At 45.8% G+C, this 24276-nt stretch overlaps 1 protein-coding gene across 2 annotated transcripts in view; it reads right to left on the reverse strand.

Moving 5' to 3' along the window:
* Positions 1 to 962: 962 nt before the first annotated feature.
* Positions 963 to 24276, reverse strand: part of LOC106570138 (protein capicua homolog) — a 35748-nt gene continuing 12434 nt past the window's right edge. The window contains exons 3-20 of one of the 2 annotated variants that reach the window (XM_045694664.1): positions 20423 to 20554; positions 19759 to 19927; positions 18475 to 18574; positions 17886 to 18068; positions 16149 to 16281; positions 15476 to 15651; positions 15038 to 15176; positions 14008 to 14090; positions 13272 to 13731; positions 12314 to 12450; positions 11985 to 12145; positions 9883 to 10445; positions 8449 to 8672; positions 8122 to 8267; positions 5268 to 5419; positions 4211 to 4354; positions 3731 to 3856; positions 963 to 3556 (exon numbers count right to left, since the gene is read on the reverse strand). In XM_045694664.1, the coding sequence (XP_045550620.1) occupies positions 3270 to 3556; positions 3731 to 3856; positions 4211 to 4354; positions 5268 to 5419; positions 8122 to 8267; positions 8449 to 8672; positions 9883 to 10445; positions 11985 to 12145; positions 12314 to 12450; positions 13272 to 13731; positions 14008 to 14090; positions 15038 to 15176; positions 15476 to 15651; positions 16149 to 16281; positions 17886 to 18068; positions 18475 to 18574; positions 19759 to 19927; positions 20423 to 20554 (3515 nt within the window). In that variant the 3' untranslated portion in view covers positions 963 to 3269. Of the gene's footprint in view, positions 3557 to 3730; positions 3857 to 4210; positions 4355 to 5267; positions 5420 to 8121; positions 8268 to 8448; positions 8673 to 9882; positions 10446 to 11984; positions 12146 to 12313; positions 12451 to 12827; positions 13732 to 14007; positions 14091 to 15037; positions 15177 to 15475; positions 15652 to 16148; positions 16282 to 17885; positions 18069 to 18474; positions 18575 to 19758; positions 19928 to 20422; positions 20555 to 24276 lie in introns of both variants that reach the window. The other variant, XM_014142175.2, reaches the window with a different exon arrangement.

A 24276-nucleotide genomic window follows, 5' to 3' on the forward strand; every position in this document is an offset into this window, starting at 1 on the left:
TGTGTACACAAAAGGGAGAACAGACATGAAAACTACAAATCCAATCATGTTTTAGATTAGAGGAGAGATAGAGTAAGAATTCCACATAAAAATAATGGCGAGTGCAATCTGGAATCCTTGGGACGTCCGCACCCTAAATCCTGACGCAAACCCATAACCTAACCTTACCTAACCTTAACCATTTTACATTTTAATGGGGTTAAGGTTAGGGTTTCAATGGGGTAGGTACGTCCCAAGGGTTCGGTATAGCACACACCTACAAATAATCCTGGTGGCCTCGCAGCAGTTGTCTCCCACTTCTGACACCATTGAAGCAAATCCAGGGCAGTTCCTGACCGGGCCTCGAACCCGGGTGTCTGGTTCCCGAGGAATGCACACAATTCACAACAATGTTGTCAGAGGTGGCAAGTGACTCAAATGTAGTGCCTGATGTCAATTGATGGATGATGCAAAACATGTCATCCAGGTATCTGAATGGTCTGCCAACTGTAGTTGTGGATGAACGATCGGGAGATTATGAGTTCATATCGCCACCTGCCTTGGCAGGAAGGTTCTTTGACATTGTAATTGCAGGTAATTCCAGGTAATCCCACTTTAAAATGACTGATGGCACAGGCGTGAGATGTCTACTTGTGTATGGAAAATCAATTAACAAAGGGAATCTCAAAATACTGGTGATTTCACTTTGTGGAAGCAACCATAGTCGACTGTGTTGGGGAGTCACTGGTTGACGTTCGCTGAATTCAGATTCTCTTCTAGTCATCCTTTCAATTATCAGTACGGGCTCACACCTTTAGGCAAAACATGGGGGTGTCTACATCACATAGCATAAAGTAGTTATTTGTTATTACAGACCTTACAGGGGTAATTCCGTTGGAATCTTGGGTCAGTTGTACAGAGATGGATTCCATTATACCAGCACACTCACATTCACTAATCTGACTCAGAACAAAGACAAAGGATATTGTGTTAGGTCTTTAATATTTTCAATATTTAGTTTTTTTTGTGTGTTTTGTTTAGAAATATTGCACATGGTCAACATGCCTGTTTATGAGCTAACACTCATCTCTCTCATTCTAAAATTCCTTCTCCAAAGTAAGGACAGTTTATTTTAAGCACAATCATACAGTGTACACGCATACATGTGTGTGTATGTATGTCTGTGTGTTTGCGTGCGCACATGCATGTTCATGGAATCATTTCAGGCCTCACCTTTGCAAGATTCAACAAATCTTTGATAAATTCTATGTCTTTGATCTTGGACTATCTCATTAATATAACAAATCAAGATGTCATATAATAGTCCTTGTGACTGTAAAAATACTGCCTCTAGAATACCTGAAGAACATATGATTGATAATGTCTTATTGTATGGTATGTGAAGGAATCTGGGTGTGGCTGATTCCATACATGCATGTGCGCAAACACACACATCATCTATATGCACATATGGAAATATATATATATTTTTCACACATCCAACTGTATACAGAGAAATAAAGGTATATCCATAACTACCCCAACTCTTCCCAAAACAAGTGAAGAGGCAAAAAGTGCTATTTGAATTTCTTTGACTTTAGTTAGTTAGCTACGCTCTATCTCTTCAAATATAGTAATCTCAGCTCATTCTTCTTATGCCATTGTTATTAGAATGGGTCTTCTGACTGTACTGTAAATATCTATGGCACCGATCCACATAACCCACCCATTCCAAATATCGTATTGCACCATTTAATAAGGAAAAAATAAAGTGGCAGAGAGGGAAGAGAGAGGGCTCCAGAGAATGCCCTACTGGGCTGGTCTAGGATCTGCTTTCCCTGAACTAAACCCTAACCAGAGCCATCTTGAGCTACATAACAGAACTGACCCTGGACCAGTGCTTAAGGGCACTTTCTAACAACACTTGGATAGAGGGGCAGGGAGTGGAAGCAAGGGGGGAAGGAAAGGGGCTAGAAATGGAAGAGGGGGGATTGATAACAACAAGGTTATTTCTATGAAACAATCTCTAAAAACAATACTTTCCTGATTTAAGTTGCAGTCACAAGACCACACATTGTGCAAACACCTGATTTCAACATTTAAAAACAAACTGCCTGCCCCCTCTATGTGTCTACTGAGAAGTCATGGGAGAGGGGAAATGGCCCAAAGTAAAATTTAGAAGAGGGCTCGCGTGGGCTGTTTCAAAACCCCTTTGATATAAGTTTATGCTGGAGAAACACCAATAAGAGCCACAAGAGAGAAAACAGGCCACATAAAACGTGTTATTTCCACTGCAACAATACAAGATAAAACAACATATCCACTGGGTGACTCCTAGAAGTTGATTCAAAATCTACTTTTGCTTGTGAACTCTCACTTGGGAGCCAAGTGAGCCATGTCGCATCATCTGCTTCCGGTGTCCTTGGTGGAATCCGCAGCCTCCACTCGAGTTGACCAATGAATGGACGATCGTCTCGTTCAGCCTTTCTCTGTGCTCTGTTACAGCCAACCATTGTTGAGTTTGTTGCTTTGTCACGCATCACCCTTCAATCTTTACATATTTCATATCTCGTAATGGCGTCCACAAGGGGGGAAACCCCAATATACAACATCCTCTCCAGCCAATAGGAACTCAAGTCTGTCTGTGACAGTGATAACTGATTGGGCCAGGGATTGGGTCAATTGTCACACTGAGTCCCGCCTCCCTTTATCGGGAGCAAATGGTATCCATGCTTGACTCACTTTCTACAATCGCTAAAAACTGTGCAGGCCAATGGCTTGGTCAGGCGAATGTTGAGTAGACTGACAGACTGTGTGTGTGAGTCCATTTCAGTGCTGTCTGTTGTTGCAGCATAGAGGGGCTGTGGAGTTTCAGTGGAGGTTACATTGGATACATCCCAACCACTGTGCTGAGGAGTGGAGGGAGGGAAGTCAAGTCAATGGCAAACTGCATCCGCACAAATTGTTACAACGTGCCGTTGTGTCTTTCACGTGACAGTGCTTGTGACTGCCACCCAAGAGTAACAGTCTGCGTTGGTGGGGTGTGTGTGTGTGTGCGAGAGAGACAGAAAGAATTGTGTGTACCACAGGATGTTCTGTATCAAACTACAAATGTGCTGAGAGTACGGCCAGTACAGAACTGTGCCGACGAGATACTGAAGCCCTGTTACTACATGTACAAGGACATGCAGTGGGTCACAACAACCCTCTCACTCTCTTTTGTCACTTTCTCTCCATCTACTCCATTCTCTTGTTTTTCTCCTTCTTTCCATCCCTCTTTCTTTCCATTCCTACAATTTACCCAAACTCCTGGGCTCCTCGGGACTCCTCCCTCTTTCTCCAGGCTCCGTCCCTGTACCATCTCCAGTGTTAGTATTTGAGGAGCCGTTGGCGGCGGAGGTGGAGTCTGTTGACCCCGGGACCCCTGTTGTTGACCCGCCGGGCTCAGAGATTCCAGGGGTTCCAGGTGTGGCTGTCTGCATGATCTTCTGCCTCACTTCCCTGATCTTCAGCTGCAGACACCCCTTGGAGGGAAAGGTGTCTGAGTAGCGGGCCTGGAAGGCTGCAGTGGCCTGGGCTAGAGGAGAGGAGGGAAAGCAGATGAGTGCAGCATTCGAGTGGTTGTATCAGAGACTAGTTGGTTGGAATCTGGTCTTGCTCAACCGCAAAGCCAGTATACAAAGTGACCAATGAGAGTAAACAATTCTGCTACATTAGTCAATGAGAGAAGCAGATGGTGCCGGGTGGCTACCTGAAGGGAAGAAGCCGTGTTCCTGGAAGAGCTGCATGACGAGAGCCCTGCGCTGGTCCAGAGTCCTCCGGAGAGAGGAGTACGGCACTCTGTCCATCCCCCCCAAGACATCTTCAGACTCAGCACCTACAGAAGGATACATGAGATGCGAGAGAGATGAGAGGAGAGAAGAGAGGGGGAAAGATGGTGATTGAGAGAAGTGAGGGATGAGAGAGAGATGAGAGGAGTGAGTAACATGAAGAGGGAGTGAGAGGAGAGAAGGGTGATTGCGAGAAGTGAGGGAATGGAAGAATGGAGAAAAGAGGAGGTAACGAAAAAATCTAAAGTAATGAGTGAGAAAAGAATGCAAGGAGGAAGGGAGTAACTAAGGAAAAAGCTATTGGGGTCTACCAAAAGTAGTGCACTATGTAGGGAATAGGGTGCCATTTAGGACACAAGACATAACATATGACAGACTGCCGTGCGCTCCACACTATTTACCAGCTCTGTCAAAGGTGAAGATGTCCCCCTCACACTTGACGTCGCTCTTGGGTGTGTTGGGCTCCGAGCTGCAGCTGGAGAGACGGCTCCGAGCTGCAGTCTTCCTCCTGGGAGAGCTGGGGTCCTCTGCAGACGAGTCCAGGTCTGAAGGGGAGGAGGAAGAGAAGAGGAGAGGAAGGGAGGAGCAGGAAGAGAAGGAGAGGAAGAGAAGAGAAGGAGAGGAAGAGAAGAGGAGGAGGAAGAGAAGAGGAGAGGAAGAGAAGGGGAGAGGAAGAGAAGGGGAGAGGAAGAGGAGAGGAAGAAAAGGGGAGAGGAAGAGAAGGGGAGAGGAAGAGGAGAGGAAGAAAAGGGGAGAGGAAGAGAAGGGGAGAGGAAGAGAAGGGGAGAGGAAGAAGAGAGGAGAGGAAGAGAGGGGGAGAGGAAGAGAAGAGGATGATACAGAAGGGGAGGAGGAGGAGGAAGACAGAGAAAGAGGAGGGGAGGAAGAAGATACAGAGGAAAGGGAGGTGGTGGTGAGTGAGTGAAGAAAGAGGAGGGAGATATAGAATGAAGAGAAGGCGTTTTTAACCCCAGAATCCAATAGAACATGGAATAATATTATAATGTACCTCTGGTCTTGACGGAGGAAAGAAATACGTTCAAATTCATTTTAGTGGCTGTGCTAGATTATTTATACATTTTCTTTTGAATATGTTGGACAAATCCTCCCTAGTCATGCTATGGAGGAAGTTGGAGGTACTTTCGCGAGCCATTGCTAACTAGCGTTAGCGCAATGACTGGAAGTCATGGGTATCTGTGATAGGTGGAACTGCCAACTAGTCACAGCCTTGCCTGACATGAACGTATTACCTTTTTGTGTGGGTGGGGAGGGAGGGTGTATGATGGGGTGTTGTTCTCAATTGATTCTATGTATTTCTGTATGTATATGGAAGAGGCTGCACTCTCTATTGTCCAAGTCAAATTTCCACTATAGCGGACAGGCTAAATTTGTAAACCCATGTTTCATTTTTAATGCTATCTCTCTGTCTCTCTCTGTCTCTCTCATTCTCTCTCTCACCTGTGGAGTTCCTCCTCTTCTTCCGGTAGCTGCCCAGTATGGCTCGGGGGGAAGTGGCCAGACTCTGGAGGGTGGGAGAGGGCAGCACCTCTTCTGGTCTGAACTCTGGCAGCTCGGCAAAGCGCTCCTCGAAATAGGACCCCGACAGAGCCCTGGTACAGTTGAAATATAGTTAGATTTTATGAGGCCCATGTTGGGATCGAACCGTACCCGACTCCACCAGGAAGCTAAAAAGGGCTTAGCCCCCTCACTTCAAATGTGTGTCTCCTCCGTTTCTCTGAATGGTATCAGCACAATGGACAGAGCGCTGCGCGGTGTGTGTAGGGGGGCTATGTAAAGCCACTGAGGCGGTTAGGTATGACTCCTCTGGGTTTCCATAAAAAGCGTGAAAAAAAGGCTTCTCATCTCTGTGGTAGGCTAAGAGAATAACGTGATACGCCCCCGCCTTTAATATTTCATTTTGATTTATAAAAGGCGGGGTCAAGTTTAACGGTCGGGTGCCATATTGAATGCAAAAATGTCTCCTTGCTCCTATGATGGGGGTGTGTGAGGTTTTCGTCCCGACACTGACTGACACTGGATTGATTATGACAAGCTCTCTCCCGAGCCCGGAGAAGACAGGGCGTTCTCTTACCCATTCCCCGGGCTTGGAGGAAAAATGACACCGCAAAATGTTCCTGGGTGTGGCATGGAAGTTTCATCACTGCTGAGGGGCTCTGGAGACAACCCCCAGTGTCCGCTGGTCATCGTTCGGGAGAGGATGCTTCCTAAACTGCTTCAACAAAGCCCCTGATGAGCCAAAAGGTTAATGGACAGTGTTAAGGTCCTGGGCAAAGTGTTCATCTAGCTCAGGGCTATGCTATGATCTTCCTTTATTTGCTCTGCCAATCTACATTCACCAAATGGACATGACATGTTGGTCAATACGTATCATGTACCCAGTGCTCGTTTGGAATGTGCCATTCTGCCTTGCTGTAACATGTCCATTAGTTTGGGTAGTGTGTACCTTTAATGTGGGTGGATAGAAATACTGAGCGGTAATGATTTCAGTTGCAGGGGGAATGTCCACTGCTACGTCCTGACAATGTTTATGAGGTTACTGCTTATGAACGAGGATCGTGAGCATCATTAAATATGTTGGGGCCAGAATGAGGAGGGGGGGGTGTGGCGAAGAGGTGCTATAGCAACGTCTCTCTCCACTATTGCACAATGACTCGCGCCAATTCTGCCGCACTATTTGTTTTATTGTGTCAATTGTTTGTCAATGTTTAGCAATGCCCTGTGAAATATACACAAGAGTGTACAACATTTTAGGAACACCTTCCTGATATTGAGCTGCACCCCTCCTTTCTCCCTCAGGACAGCCTCACTTGGTCTGGGCATGGACTCCACAAGGTGTCGAAAGCATTCCACAGGGATGCTGGCCGTGTTGACTCCAATGCTTACCACAGTTGTGTCAAGTTGTCTGGATGTCCTTTGGGTGGTGGACCATTGATACACACGGGAGACAGTTGAGCGTGAAAAACCCAGAAGGGTTGCGCCTGGCACCTACTACCATACCCCGTTCAAATGCACCTGTATTTTTTGTCTTGCCCGTTCACCCTCTGAATGGCACACACACAATCCATGTCTCAATTGTCTCAAGGCTTACAAATCCTTCTTTACCCTGTCTCCTCCCCTTCATCTACACTGATTGAAGTGTGTTTAATAAGTGACATCAATAAGGGATCATAGCGTTCACCTGGTCAGTCTATTTCACAGAAAGAGCAGGTGTTCATAATGTTTTGTACACTCAGTGTATATTTATCAGTGAAGTTACTATTAATGTCTACATATTCCCCCATTCATTTAGAATGTTTGGTTACGGAAATGTTGATAATTCATTCAATATAATATATATTCATACCATTCTCATTCTCCAAAAGGAAACGTTGTTTGGAGAGCTCACAAACTGCGCAACATGACAAAGCGAAAACAGGTTTTTAGAAATGTTTTCAATTTAAATTGTATTTAACATTCTTAAACAGATATACCTTATTTACATAAGTATTCAGACCCTTTGCTATGAGACTCAGCTCAGGTGCATCCTGTTTCCATTGATCATCCTTGAGATGTTTCTACAACTTGACTGGAGTCCACCTGTGTGGACATACCTGGCCTGCGTGCCAAGAATAGGACAGGCCAAATGTATTTAAGTGCCCATTTGGGGATGTTCTAGTTCGTTCACGTTTGGGTAACTCAAGGGGAGGTTGTATTTCAGCCTGGTAGACCCCACCAATGCTTTATTGGTTAAGACAGGTTTTGCCTGATGAGATTCTTTTTATTTTGAACTTTGTATATATATTTGTAAATACCACCGTCATCTTTCAAACACCAGCGCTGTGTAAATAAATCCAACACTCATTTACACCTCTACCTGCCTGCCTCCTGAATATTTGCGCTTACGACTGCTAGAAAGCCCCTATTTTACGCTGATACAGCGCAGCAGAGAGAGGGGAGATTTCCAACCTGTCACTTCAAAAGCACTCTGATCTCGGAGTCTCTGCATGTGAACGTTATGTTTATTGTGGTGTGGCGTGATATAAGCGGAATTCAATACAATTCCAATGCAAGAACCCCCCCAGAAATGTAGCCCGCTCGCCGATTACAACTGCCCCCTTAGTCACTTTATCCCGGCGCCGGGTCTGGATCGAGCCCTCAACGTTACTGATGTAAGCAACAAGCTCCAACCAGCTGATTCCCTGGCTACAAAATCTTCTCCAATTGGTCATAACTGTCAACACACGTTTACTTTCAACTATGGTGACGTTTTAATTTCCTCCCATTGCCCCCTCCCCCAATCCCTGCCACTCACTTGTCAATGGAGTCGGAGGGCTTTCTGAGTGGCGGAGGGCGGAATTTGGTCTTCTTGGCTGAGGGGGGCGCGTCCCTGTCAGTCTGTGGGGCAGGCGGAGGAGTGTCCTGTCCTGTGGGAAGGTGGGGAGGTTCCCTCGGTCCAGCCTGGAAAGAGAGAGAGAGAGAGAGAGAGAGAGAGAGAAAAGAAGGAAGGATCAGTAACCATACCAGCAGCCTCGTCCTTGATAAGTGTTTGCGATAATTGTTTGCGTCGCAATAATCGTTTGCAGCACGATGAACAAATTAATTCCATTGCTCTTGCAATATCTTTAGAGTCGTCTCTTACCCCTTTGCTGTGGCCCCCGTTGCCGCTGTCCCCTTTGTTGTGGCCCTCATGGGGCCAATCATCTGTCTCCCTGGACCTCTCTGGTTCAGGTGTCCCACATTCCATCTTTATTCCCCTCTCCCTCTCTCCATTCACGTCTGTCTGTTTCTCTTTGGCATAATCTCTGGCATCGTCCGTGTTCTCTTCTTTCACGCGGCTGGCTCGACCACCATTTTCTTCACTCCCTGCAGAAAAAGACACGACAGTGGCTCATGATTCCTAGTAAAAATACACTACATGACCAAAAGCACCAGCTAGTTGAACATCTGATTCCAAAATCATGAGCATTAATATGGAGTTCCCGCTGTGCTGCTTTATCAGCCTCCGCTCTTCTGGGAAGGGTTCCACTAGTTTTTGGAACATTGCTGCGGAGACTTGCTTTCATTCAGCCACAAGAGCATTAGTGAGGTTGGGCAATTAGGCTTGGCTCGCAGTGGGCCTCCCAATTCATTCCAAATGTGTTCGATGGGGTTGAGGTCAGGGCTCTGTGCAGGCCAGTCAAGTTCTTCCACACCGATTTTGACAAACCATTTCTGTGTGGACCTCGCTTTGTACACGGGGGAGATATCATGCTGAAACAGGAAAGGGCCTTCCCCAAACTGTTGACACAAAATTGGAAGCACAGAATCGTCTAAAATGTCATTGTATGTTGTAGTGTTAAGATTTCCCTTCACTGGAACTAAGGGGCCTAGCCCAAACCATGAAAAACAGCCCCAGACCATTATTCCTGCTCCACCCAACTTTACAGTTGGCACTATGCATTGGGGCAGGTAGCGTTCTCCTGGCATCCGCCAAACCCAGATTCGTCTGTCGGACTGCCCGATGGTGAAGCGTCATTCATCACTCCAGAGAATGCATTTCCACTGCTCCAGAGTCCAATGGCAGCGAGCTTTACACCACACCAGCCATCGCTTGGCATTGCGCATGGTGATCTTATGCTTGTGTGCGGCTGCTCGGCCATGGAAACCCATTTCATAAAGCTCCCGACAAACAGTTCTTGTGCTGACGTTGCTTCAAGAGGCAGTTTGGAACTCAGTGTTGCAACCGAGGACAGATAATTTGTATGTGCAACGCGTTTTGTGAGCTTGTGTGGCCTATCACTTCGCGGCAGAGCCGTTGTTGCTCCTAGACATTTCCACTTCACAATAACTGCACAGATGAAAGGGACAGCTCTAGCAGGGCAGAAATTTGAAATAGCCAAATCCACTATTTTGATGGGGTGTCCACATACTTTTGTATATATAGTGTATATAGTAGCATAGCTAGTTATAAAAGAGGCAACTATAGCAGAAGAGGCCATAAGCAGAGAAGTGAGGAGAGGAGAGATGGAGGTGAGAGAGGAGGGGAGGTGAAAGGGTACAGAGTAAGGGCAGGCGGACTACAGTTTTGACGTACCTGTTGGTGTGTTGCTGCTGGACGTACCCATTGAGTTAGCACCGGGTTTGCTATGTGCCTCGACATCCTCCGTCATCTTTTCTTTCTTTATGCTCTCTTTCTTTATCTGTGTCTTGGTCTTCCTTTGGGCCTGGCCCTCCACCTGTGGCTTGTGCTCCATCTCTGCAGTCAGGTGTGGCATTCCCTCTTCATGTGACCGGGTCACGTCCTTTGAACCCTGGACGCCGACAGCTGAGCGTGATGATTGGCCGGACAGTTCTTGAGCCAAATTGGGGGGCACGGAGGTCATGGAAACCACATCTGGCGCCAGGGTGACGTTCTGGGCCGGGTAAATGGCGGTGAGGGGTTGACGTCCAGTCCCCGGGGCTCCAGGGGAAAGGGCTGGGGCTAGCCAGGGTGGTTGGCCTGCTACGAGAGGGTGCACAAGGGCTTGGCCGGCCGGGGCGATGGCGGTGAAGCCCAGGGTCGCCAGGGACGATGGCAGGTAGGCGGGGCCTGGAGAGGGAGGGGTCTGGACTGTTGCCGTGGAGACAACTCCGGTGCCCGATTGGACATAAGTGATCCTAGAGTAAAGGAGAGCCAAAATGCAGGAGGGTCAGCTATGTACACATTGTTCTGATGAAGGTCAATTGACAAAGGCACAGCCACAATAAACTCAAACTCTGCAGAGGTTCTGTTGTCATTAAAACCACGTGAAAGTAATAGTGGGACATATACACTGAACAAAAATATAAACGCAACACGGAACAATTTCAAAGATTTGACTGAGTTACAGTACATTTGAAGAAATCAATCAATTGAAATAAATTAATTATGCCCTAATCTATGGATTTCACATGACTGGGAATACAGATGTGCATCTGTTGGTCACAGATACCTTTTAAAAAAAGGTAGGGGCATGGATCAGAACCAGTCAGTATCATGCTGTGCAACACATCTCCTTTGCATAGAGTTGATTATGCTGCTGACTGTGGCCTGTGGAATGTTGTGCCACTCCTCTTCAATGGCTGTGAGAAGTTGCTGGATACTGGAGGGGACTGGAACACGCTGTGTTCTACGTGGATCCAGAGCATACCAAACATACTCAATGGGTGAGCTGTCTCCTCAGTATGCAGGCCATGGAAGAATTGGGACATTTTCAGCTTCCAGGAATTGTGTCCAGATCCTTCCAAAATGGGACCGAGCATTATCATCCTGAAATATGAGCTGATGGCGGCGGATGAATGGCACAACAATGGGCCTCAGGATCTCGTCACGGTATCGCTGTGCATTCAAATTGCCATCTATAAAATGAAATTGTGTTCGTTGTCCGTAGCTTATGCCTGTCCATAACATAACCCCACTGCCACCATTGAGAACTCTGTTCACAATGTTGACATCAGCAAACCACTCGCCCACACGACACCATACACGTGGTCTGCGGTTGTGAGGCCGGTTGGACGTACTACCAAATTCTCTAAAACGACGTTGGAGGCGGGTTATGGTAGAGAAAAGAACATTAAAATCTCTGGAAACAGCTCTGGTGAATATTCCTGCAGTCAGCATGCCGACTGCACGCTCCCTCAAAACTTGAGACATCTGTGGCATTGTGTTGTGTGACAAAACTGCACATTTTAGAGTGGCCTGTAATTGTCCCCGGCACAAGGTGCACCTGTGTAATGATCATACTGTTTAATCAGCTTCTTGATTTGCCACACCTGTCAGCTGGATCGATTATCTTGGCAAAGGAGAAATGCTCACTAACAGGGATGTTAATAAATTTGTGCACAAAATGTGAGAAAAATAAGCTTTTTGTGCATATGGAAAATGTATTGAATCTTTTATTTCATCGTATGAAACATGAGCAGCATAGCCTAGTGGTTAGAGCATTGGACTAGTAACCGAAAGGTTGCAAGTTCAAATCCCCGAGCTGACAAGGTACAAATCTGTCGTTCTGCCCCTGAACAAGGCAGTTAACCCACTGTTCCTAGGCCGTCATTGAAAATAAGAATTTCTTCTTAACTGACTTGCCTAGTTAAATAAAGCATGTTGTGCTTATGTATATTTTTGATCAGTATAATATACTGCATAATCAGACGTTTCTCGTAGGTTAAAGTGAGTACCTTGTTGGAGGTGAGGTTAGCAACACGGTCTGAGGGGGTGTGATGCCCGGAGTCATCACAGTGGCTGTTGCCATGGATACATGGAAGGGACTCCCAGGATGCACTGCTCCAGCAGAGTGGACATTTGTCTGGCCCATCGGCATGGGGGCGATCTGGATAATCTGTGCAGGATAACACACACATCAACAGGTCAGCCAAGAGGCTAGTGGTCCCCATGCATCAGCTGCTTGGAGCATGGGTTGTGGGTCATTACTCCCGCAGTAGCAACACATTATTTCGGGAAAGTTGCTGTTATATTGTATGTAATGCTTGTGTGTAATAATCGCTACCTTGCTTCCTGGTAGAGCACCATTTTGCACAGGAAGGGGAGGAGCCACCAGGGAGCTGGGCTGAGGAGTAGAGCTGGTTCTCACTGTTGCCATGGGAACCAACATCTTGCTCTGCAAGACTGGAGACTGGGCTTGGACTGGTGAGAGAGAGAGAGAGAGAGAGAGAGAGAGAGAGAGAGAGAGCAGAGAGAGAGAGAGAGAGAGAGAGAGAGAGAGAGAGAGAGAGAGAGATGTTGGTTTAGGTAAGACCGTGTTGACATGATAACTAATGACAACCATAAGGTGATGAATCTCTCACTGACAGGTAACATTAAAGTGCTAGACTAAACAGAGGGTTACACTTATTCTGGGCTTGAAGGAGCATTCAACTAACTTCCCCCCAAAAAATAAAACTTAGACTTAGGAATTTTGGATGGTCGTAAACATATCACCTTGTATATAACAAAGTACCCTCCCCTTTTCCGTAGGTCCTCCCCTTTTCCATCCCTGTCGGCCAATCTCTCCTCTCTCTCACCTCTTTCTCCAGGGCTGACCCCTCCCACTGTGGCATATCTTATCTCCACTCCTGCCCCCGAATGTATTCCATTGGCCAGGGAGACATGTGTGGGCGGAGTGGAGGGCAGCATGCGGACGCCGGTTGGCTGCTGGGTTAGCTGGGGGGAGGTGCTCTTGGGGTTGGCGCTGACAGAAGACAGGGTTGGCAGGATGTACTGCACCTGGGTGAGGCCAGGCTTGGCACCGCCAGGGGGGATGAGAGAACCGGCAGGAAGGAACTGGGGCTGCAGCAGGGGGAGGGGGAGTGGCAGGCTGCTGTGGGTGGAGCTTAAAATAGGCTGAGGCGGGGCTATGAGCTGTATAGACTGGTTGGGGAAAGCACCTCCCAGCACTAGACTGGTGACCTGCAGCCCCCCTGGCCCCACACTCACGGGATTTGGAGAGGACGAGGACAAGTACCCACCCCCTGCTGTGAAAGGCCCGCCTCCTGCTCCCGGTCCTCCAATCAGAAGCGTGGCTTTCTTCTCCCCAGGCAGGGCACTGAGGGCAATGGAGCCTTCCATTGGCTTACTGGCGATGGGGATGGGCATGCTGGTGATGGGGCATACCACGTTGGTCACCATGGTGGGGGCCATCCGGACTGCACCGAGCACCTGGGTGAGTCCATAACCCAGAGCAGGGGTTGAGGTGTTGGGCGCCGATCCAGGGATGGAATTAGAAGGAACGTGCCACCCTCCACCCCTTCCTCTTTTGGATTCTCCACTTCCCTCTTCTCCTCCCTCCATCCCTCGTTTTCTCTTCCTCTCAGAGCTCTCTCCGTCGCTCCCCCTTGTGTCCCCCTTGGTAGAGTCGGAGTGAGAGTCGGCGTGGGAGGTGTTGGTGGAGGAGGGGAGAGAGGAACGGACCACTGGCTGGAAGGCTTGCTGGAGGGGGAGAGATCAAAGAGAAATGTTAACTAAGGTTCCTCCTGAATTAACTCTCTTAGTGCACCAACATAGAATTTAACCTGGATCAGACTCACACCACCTTAGCATGGGTGAGAAGAAACAGTAGGAATCGAACCTACTAGATATCCGTTAAAATTCAGTAGGACAATGCTACTTCATTTGGCAGCTCCATTACCCATGAAACCTAAATTGTACCTAGTTAATAGCACCTACAGTCCAAAAGGCTAAAGAGGCTATAAACGTGTAGGGTACCTGTCCATCCGGCTCGTCCTCGTCACTGTCAGTCACTCTCTCTTTACACTTGAGGTCTATGGATCCTTCAGGGCACGAGTCCTCTGGACATAAAGAGGAAGCAATAGGTCCAATCAGACGTGATAGGACAGTAAAGACAGTAATGAAACAATAGGGAATGTGCCATTAAAAATGGACGAATATGAGACAGACAACCAACAACCCAGCTAGGGGGAAATGAGTTACCTGTCAGATGATTCCCGTTGTAAAACATCTACAGACTACATGTGCAAGACATTGAGGAGGCATAGAACAGGAACGGTATTAAAACCGTAGAAACAGAATAGGTCATCTATTATTTTTCTATGAATGCGACAGTGGACATCATAGAGATCCTATTAAATTACTAGAGGAGCTATGTCATTAACCCTCAAAGTTCCAGAAAGGGATGATAATGGCAGCCATTTTGGTCAGGGAGAAATCCAAACCAGTCTAATTGGAATTAATGGCAGTAGAGGCATTGGTGATGTATTTCCTGCATTTATTTTTTAAATTCTAATTCCTAATTCTATGGTAGCCACACTAAGGGTGCGTTTGTAAATTCACTCTGGCTATCTACTCCGATTTTAGAGCACTCTCGTCCTAGTGTGCCAGAGCGCAGAATAACTGATGAACTTACGAATGTGCAACACCCGATGAATATGAACGGTGTCAGTAAACGTCGGCAAAAAAAAGTTATTTAATTGTTGCAAGCAGCACAGTTACAGTCACCAAACCCTCTAGAGTAAAATGGCCAGAGTGAGGTGTTCTCTCATTTGTGTCTGGAAGTAGCTAGCCAACTTTAGCCAGTTAGCTTGGGTGCTTGACTACCGTTGTGAGGTCAGAACGCTCAGATCATCCCTACTCCTCGGCCAGAGCGACCAGTGTGCGCTCTGAACGCTCCGAGAGCGAAAACGCTCTGAATTTACGAACGCCCAGAGCGCCCTCTGAGCCCACTCTGGCACTCGAGAGCGAATTTACCAACACCCCCTAAATATGACTGTGACCTCACCCATGACATCATCGTCCCCCTCTTCCTCACAGATAACCATGCGCTCCTCGTCGCTGGTCACGTCCTCGCTGCCCCCACACTGTGCCAGGGAGAGAGTAGGGGGGCGGCTGCGGAACGAGCCGGTCCCTTCTTGACACAACTGGGTGAGAAATGCAGTGCCAGAAGTTAGCTCCACGGCTCCATTGACCGCAGTGCATCACCTGGGTGTGGGCGCCATACATTGGTAGTAAAAGTGGGTGAGTTCCCTTGTTACTATGCTAAGTGCTTTGAGATGTACTGTAACGCAGTCTTTTACTGTAGAACTATTATTAAACAGAGAGAAGAAAGATGGAAAAATATGAAAAAAGAAAATACAAAAAAAAGGATCAGTGGAAAATGGAGCACAAAACAGGTAGAACAGAAGAAAAAGGGATGCCACTAACTATATCAGTCCTGTACCTTCTCCACATCTCTGGCCCGCTCCCTCCTCTCCAGGCTGTGTACTGCACTCTGGGAGAAGGCCCGGGGGCGAGGGAGCTGGCCACTGTAGGCCCCCACATGATGCTCAGAGCCCCCAGGCCAGCCCGGGCCTGACGTACCCTTCAGCTCCATGCCCTGAGACACTAACTCGGGCTCTATGGAGGAGGAGGGGGGAGAAAGAGTCTTAGTAAAACCACATACACATTAAACAAGGCTGGTTTCCCAGACACACATTAAACGTAGTGCTGGACGAAAAAGCACTTTCAATGGAGATTCTCAATTGAGCTTGCCATTTCGTCCAGTGTCTGGTAAAAAGGCCAATAGCGTACATTGCACGCAAGACATTTAAAAATAGTCACAGGGAAAAACAAACCCACCCACACACATGCACACTCAGAGGAGTGGAGCACAGACACATACCAATAAGTAGGTAACACTTTTCATTACAGTCCTCTCACTACTATGTACATGTTCCTGTAAGTAAAGTGTAAGACCTTAAGATGATAAATAAACATACACAAATGCAAACGCACCTATGGTGAAAAGACACACACACACACACACACACACACACACACACACACACACACACACACACACACACACACACACACACACACACACACACACACACACACACACACACCCTGACCTGCACTCTCCGACATGCTCCTCTCGCGTGCTTCTTTGGCCCCTGGGGTCCCTCGGCCCTCAGAGATAGACTTCCTCCTGTCCTTGTTGCACCACTTCCAGTCTGGGTGGGCCCTGAAGTGAGCCTCCTTCACCTGGGAGGGAGGAATGGAGGGAGAATAGAGTCAGTCACAAGGAGTCATAACATTAAAAGGATAGAGGAAGGACAGAAAGAAAACCGAATATCCTATTCTCCGGTTCAAAGTCCTTGGGTGTATTGAAAGGCACAATAAACAATACAATCTTTTTATATTAACATAATCATTATTGCCTGGTCCCAGATCTGCTTGTGCTGTATGGTCTATGTAACAATAATGTGTATAAACCCTGGATTGCTGATGCTCTGTATTGGCCATTGAGAAGCTTTGAAGACACCGGTCGGCCATATTGGCACTCCCCAGTAGCAGCAGTCCTCCATAGGAATGAATGGAATTCTACAGTATTTCAATTCAATGTTTCAAGAACAAAACTACATGAATTTAAGTCATTTTTTTTTGCCGTAATGGGGACAGTAACATTAGAACTCTCTTAAAAAAATACTTTAAGGAAAATGTTTTTATACCTTTTTTTAATAACTTTTTTATATTTAGCCAACATAATATCATTTAAAAGTATGCATTAGGGTGTCTGCAATTGAATAAGCGTGCAAAAAATAAATGTAGACATTAATTTCTATAGCTTCCAAAATCTTTTTTACACTGGAGGAGAAACCAAGATGACTGGGCAGTGGCTTCAATACAGTATGTATATAACCCCTGTCAGTCATCCAGGGTTTATATACAGTGCCTTCGGAAAGTATTCAGACCCCTTGACTTTTCCAAATTTTGTTATGTTACAGCCTTATTCTAAAATGGATTAAACACATAAAAATCCTCAGCAATACCCCATAATGACAAAGCGCAAACAGGTTTTTAGAAATGTTTGCAAATTTATAAAAAATACATTATAAGAATTCCAACCCTTTGCTATGAGACTCGAAATTGAGCTAAGGTGCATCCTGTTTCCTTTGATCATCCCTGAGATGTTTCTACAACTTGATTGGAGTCCATCTGTGGTAAATTCAATTGATTGGACATGATTTGAAAAGGCACACACCTGTCTACAGAAGGTCCCACAGTTGACAGTGCATGTCAGAGCAAAATCCAAGCCATGAGGTTGAAGGAATTGTCCGTAGAGATCCGAGACAGGATTGTGTCGAAGCACAGATCTGGGGAAGGGTACCAGAACATATCAGCAGCATTGAAGGTCCCCAGGAACACAGTGGCTTCCATTAAGCACACAGCCAAGTCAACGCAGGAGTGGCTTCGGGACAAGTCTCTGAATGTCCTTGAGTGGCCCAGCCAGAGACCGGACTTGAACCAGATCGAACATCTCTGGAGAGACCTGAAAATAGTTGTGCAGCGACACTCTCTATCCAACCTGACAGAGCTTGAGAGGATCTGCAGAGAGGAATGGGAGAAACTCCCCAAATACAGGTGTACCAAGCTTGTAGCGTCATACCTAAGAAGACTCAAGGCTGTAATTGCTTCCAGAGGTGCTTCAACAAAGTACTGAGTAAAGGGTCTTCGTCATTATGGGGTATTGTGTGTAGATTGATGAGGATTTTAGTTTTTTTGAATAAGGCTGTAACGTAACAAAATGTGGAAAATTCAAGGGGTCTGAATACTTTCTGAATGCACTGTATATCATTGGTATGTACCTGGAAGGCGAGGTCGTGGTACTTCTGCTTCTCTTGTGGCCCCAGGGCGTACCACCACTCGCCCAGGATCTTGCTGACCGTGCGGTTGTCCTGGTTGGGGTGCCTCTGGTGCACCAGCGCCCGGTGACGCTTGCTAAAGATCATGAACGCGTTCATTGGCCGCCGAATGTGGTCCTTTTCCCTCTAAGACAGAGAGAGAGAAAAAGAGAGAGAGAGAGAGATAGAGAGCGAGAGAGAGAGAGAGAGAGAGAGAGAGAGAGAGAGAGAGAGAGAGAGAGAAAGAGATAGAGAGAGAGAGAGAGAGAGAGAGAGAGAGGTAAGAGGGTGCATGGAAGCGATGAGCCACAAGGAGTAGTTCGAATTTGACCCTAACCACTGATACAGGGTCAGATATTCTTTATCCCCCTAATGGTAAGATTGACATTGGGGGTCATGTAATCTGATCCTTGATCTGTAGATAATGGCAATTTCAAGTTTGAGCTAATGGCACACAGAGCGAGGGACACATAATGTATGTGAGTGGGAGATATTGGACTGAGAGACACAGCTAATAAAATAAAAGCCAGAGACAGTCAAGCAGAGAGCTCACCTTTCTGTCTCCATCTTTTGGAAGAGCACTGAGGGACTGAGACCGCCTCTTCATAGTGCCTGTAGACGGGGCAGTATCATTTGCTACACCTGGAAAGAACCTGTCAATAAGAAATGCAATGTGAATATGCCCTGCCAATCAGAAACTCAATGTGAATATGGCCTGCCAATCAGAAACTTAATGTGAATATGGCCTGCCAATCAGAAACGCAATGTGAATATGGCCTGCCAATCAGAAACGTAATGTGAATATGGCCTGCCAATCAGAAACTCAATGTGAATATGGCCTGCCAATCAGAAACTTAATGTGAATATGGCCTGCCAATCAGAAACTCAATGTGAATATGGCCTGCCAATCAGAAACGTAATGTGAATATGGCCTGCCAATCAGAAACTCAATGTGAATATGGCCTGCCAATCAGAAACTCAATGTGAATATGGCCTGCCAATCAGAAACTTAATGTGAATATGGCCTGCCAATCAGAAACTCAATGTGAATATGGCCTGCCAATCAGAAACTTAATGTGAATATGGCCTGCCAATCAGAAACTTAATGTGAATATGGCCTGCCAATCAGAAACTTAATGTGAATATGGCCTGCCAATCAGAAACTTAATGTGAATATGGCCTGCCAATCAGAAACTCAATGTGAATATGGCCTGCCAATCAGAAACTTAATGTGAATATGGCCTGCCAATCAGAAACTCAATGTGAATATGGCCTGCCAATCAGAAACTTAATGTGAATATGGCCTGCCAATCAGAAACTTAATGTGAATATGGCCTGCCAATCAGAAAAACATAATCATGTGTTAATGTGTAGGAGAACCAGAAAAAAGGGCAGATTTTCCTATCTTTTTCAATTCTGTGCTAATAGTTTCTTCAAGAGAATATGCCCTTAGAAACCTACCTCGATTAAGAATTGATGAGTGGGGCAGAAAGATTTATCCTTCTTCATCACTTAATTTCTAAGCCCATTTGGGGGTTTAAAGTGGTACATTCTACTGTATACAAACACAGCTATAACATTTGCTCTATGTAGGTCTCTCCATCAAACTAAATTTATTCAACAATAATAAGCTAGAGGAATTGAAAGAGAACCGGTCTTTCCTGGTTCCTACTGCAATGCAAGCCTTTGTGAAAGACTATTCTAGAAAGCCCTAGGGGGGCTTTCAAATATTACAGACAGCATTAATTCATTTTACATCCCACTTGTAGTGTGTCACCTGCAATACAACAGATGACACACTTTCGAACGACCATTAAACAACCTATAAAAAACGTACGGGTCATCTGCATCGCTTTCCGTCTCGCTGTCGGCTCCGCCTCTTTCTGCTCTTTCAGCTTGGGGGTTGTTGTCATTGGAGGAGGTCGGTGGGCGGGATGGAGACCCTCGTCCTGCATCTGTTGGGCCCACCCGTCCGTCACTCACTAGGGCCACCCCACAACGAGGCTCTGACCAAGAGAGAGGGGAGTTAGCTGGTGGATGCTGGTTGGTTTTCATCCCTCATCTGTAATTGGTTGGTAATTTTCACTCTGCTCTGTGTCGTTGCACCCACCTTCCGCGCCATGCATTATTTCCAGAGAACGCATAGCCCCTTGTTGATTATCCCTTACATTAAGTAGCTAAAATGGTTTCATAGGGAAATGATGATTCTTGGACTCGTTAATAAACTCAATGTAATCCATGTAATTAAATCTCAATGTAAAAACAGGCAGGTTGAATGTCACCAACATAAACTTTTTTTTATTAATTTGTACTGTTATTTGTACTTATTTTAGTTCAGTTATTTAAGAGTTATTTATTTATGAAGTGATGCAGCAAATAGTGAAAGATGCAATACGGTATACTGTACACTTTTCCCTATAAATATCTTTACAATATAAGTAAGTACAACACATATGAGTTGTGTATGCAACCTGACCAGAATAGGCCAATTTATTCCTCACCGTTGCTCTGATTGACAAGCTGTTGGCCATCAGTGGGCTGGGCAGCCGCACTCGATTGGCTGGGCTCCAGGAAAGGGACCAATGAATGCCAAGGAAACACTGGCACTGACCGGGGCTCCACATTGGTCCATACTGTGGGAGGAAAAGGCGGATTCAGAAGGAAAATATTATGAATAGTTGGTGATTTAAAAAAAAATCTCAAATAGTGAGTGTTAACTGCAGTGGTTCCCAAATTGTCTTTGTGCCATGACGGCGTGACCATACTGAATTCCCCGCCATTTCAATTCTCTTGTGACCCTTAAGAAAAACAAAATATTTCCTGTTAGAGCCCAGTCTTTAGTCATGTCCATCTCAGCCCCATTGGGAAGTGACCCACCATGTTGGAATCCACACTGGTTAACAGTCAAACAGTCAAATGGAATACTAATATACAGGGTCTTATTGGAAAAGGAACATAGGTCTTGGTTAGTATATAATATGCTTCAATTGATTCAGATATTTCTCAAAGTACATAGAGAAGAAATTATATTTTACAATGACAACCTAGTTGGTGAAGAATAACATATACTGTACTTACAGTATATGGGGTTTCACATATTGCAACTTCTTTTACGATTTTTGAGTCGCATTGAGATCGTTCCCCTGACATTTCAAAGTGACCCCTGAGTATCCACATCACTAAGGATCTATCATGGTCCACACACACCCATACAGTCCCGAAATGGGGACGACAACGCCTCTACCCCCTCAGGAGGCTGAAAAGATTTAGTACGGGCCATCAGAGTCTCAAAATGTTCTACAGCTGCACCATTGAGAGCATCTTGACTGGCTGCATCACCGCTGGTAAGGCAACTGCTTGGCATCTGACCGCAAGGCGCTACAGAGGGTAGTGCATATGGCCCAGTACATCCCTGGGGCCGAGTTACCTGCCATCCAGGACCTCTATACCAGGCGGTGTCAGAGGAAGGCCCTAAAAATGATCAAAGACTCCAGCCACCCTAGTCATAGACTGTTCTCTCTGCTACCGCATGGCAAGCGGTACCAATGCACCAAGTCTGGAACCAACAGGACCCTGAAGAGCTTCTACCCCCAAGCTAAAAGACTGCTAAATAGTTAGTTTAAAAGATAACCAAATAGCTACCTGGACTATCTGCATTGACATACTTTTTTGGACAAACTTTTCTGACTCATCACATATGCTGTTGCTGCTATTATTATCTGTCACTTTATTCCCAGTTCTATGTACATACAGTATCTACCTCAATTACCTCGTACCCCTGCACATCGACTAGGTACTGGTACCTAGTTAAATGTCTGCAAAGCACAGACATCCCTGGGTCGCTCCTCTTTTCAGTTCGCTGCAGCTAGCGACTGGAACGAGCTGCAACAAACACTCAAACTGGACAGTTTTGTCTCCATCTCTTCATTCAAAGACTCCATCACGGACACTCTCACTGACAGTTGTAGCTGCTTCGCGTGATGTATTGTTGTCTCTACCTTCTTGCCCTTTGTGCTGTTGACTGTGCCCAATAATGTTTGTACCATGTTTTATGCTGCTACGATGTTGTGTTGCTACCATGTTGTTGTCATGTTGTGTTGCAACCATGCTGTGTTGTCATGTGTTGCTGCCTTGCTATGTTGTTGCCTGATGTGTATTTTGTCCTATATTTCTATATTTTTTATTTTTAATCCCAGCCCCCGTCTCCGCAGGAGGCCTTTAGCTTTTTGGTAGGCCGTCATTGTAAATAAGAATTTGTTCTTAACTGACTTGCCTAGTTAAATAAAGGTTAAATAAAATAAATCCCTGTGTATAAAGCCAAGTTATCGTTACTCATTGGGTATCTATTATTACTTTCATTACGTGTTTTACTTTTCTATTATTTCTCCATGTTCTTTCTCTCTGCATTGTTGGGAAGGACCCGTAAGTAAGCGTTTCCCTGTTAGTCCACACCTGTTGTTTATGAAGCATGTGACAAATAACATTCCATTTGATTCGATGTTGGTCAGGTGAGACACTGTACATGAGGAAGGATGAATGAGTTGTGTTTACGAGAGAGAGGGGTCTCTTCTCAGAAGTGTTTGAAGTGGTTAACTTGCAAGCCCTCCTCAGATAATCTCATGACACGCGGCAGGGTCATGGGGGGAGCATGTCATTTCATACACACACGTTGAGACTACTGGTCTAGACGGGCTAGCTCCGAACTCTGGGGTGTGTTGAGAGAGTGTTACAATGAAAACACTAACTGGTGTCTATGAGGTTTTAGATTCTAGAAGAAAGTTAGGAGCGAAAGCATAGGGGCGAATCCTAACTTCCATTTAATCTACATGTTCACTTAATCTCCCATTGACTTCAACGGGACTAAGTGAGAATTTGAAGTGGAAGTTAGGATTTGCCCCCATAGAGAATAACTGATAGAACAGCAGAGAGAAGCACGATCCAACAAGCAGAGAGAGTTCTAAGCTTAACTGCACTAATTCTATGGAGAGACAAAGTATCCATGACAACACTGCAATATGATTACTCCTTTTCAGTTCAGTGGGATAAAAAAAAACACTGGATTTGCCCTTGGTGCTCTGCCCGAGGTTGTGTATTGTCTGCTATATTGAGAGCTGTGTGTGTGACTGTGTGTGACTGTGTGTGTGTGTGTGTGTGTGTGTGTGTGTGTGTGTGTGTGTGTGTGTGTGTGTGTGTGTGTGTGTGTGTGTGTGTGTGTGTGTGTGTGTGTGTGTGTGTGTGTGTGACTGTGTGTGCATTTGTCAGCAGCCTTGCATGTCTAGACACATTCCTTTTAAGAGTTTAACTGAAACTGAAGCACGCAGACCAACACCCTGTATCACACACCCTGCACCAAACCACACACCACACACACTCAAACACACACACACACATTCTGAAAGACATACCAGACCAACATTATATTTAGCTGCCTACTACGTAATGCCTGACACAGCATTCTTGCGGCCATGTTGCAAAAGTACAAATGTACATTTCTTGTCACTGAAGTCACTCACTTTTACACACAGGTAACTGCCAAAATAAAGGAAACACTTGAGTAAATGAGGGTTCTTGGCAGCTCTGTTACGATGTGGGAGTGCATTCTCCTGGCATGGTTTAGATCCACACAACCCCTTAGAGGGCAAGGTAAACGCCAATAAATACACAGCCATTCTGAGTGATCACATTCAACCTGTGGTGAATCGTTTCTACCCTGATGGGAGTGGTCTCTTCCAGGATGACAAGGCCCCCATGCACAGGGCACGAGGGGTCACTGAATGGTTTGATGAGCATGAAAACCATGTAACCCATATGCCATGGCCGTCTCAGTCACCAGATCTCAACCCAATGGAACACTCATGGGAGATTCTGGAGCGGCGTCTGAGACAGCGTTTTCCACCACCATCAACAAAACACCAAATGATGGAATTTGTCATGGAAGAATAGTGTCGCATTCCTCCAATAATAACTCTCCCCATTTCCCTTATCACTGATGTATGTCACTATGATGTCTATATACCCCTAACCCCTCTATATACTAACCTCTATACACCTCTATATACTAACCCCTATACACCTCTATATACTAACCCCTATACACCTCTATATACTAACCTCTATACACCTCTATATACTAACCCCTATACACCCCTATATACTAACCCCTATACACCTCTATATACTAACCCCTATACACCTCTATATACTAACCCCTATACACCTCTATATACTAACCCCATACATCTCTATATACTAACCTCTATACACCTCTATATACTAACCCCTATACACCTCTATATACTAACTCCTATACACCTCTATATACTAACCCCTATACAGCTCTATATACTAACCCCTA

Source organism: Salmo salar, chromosome ssa14 (genome assembly GCF_905237065.1).
Source record: "Salmo salar chromosome ssa14, Ssal_v3.1, whole genome shotgun sequence".
NCBI lineage: Eukaryota > Metazoa > Chordata > Actinopteri > Salmoniformes > Salmonidae > Salmo > Salmo salar.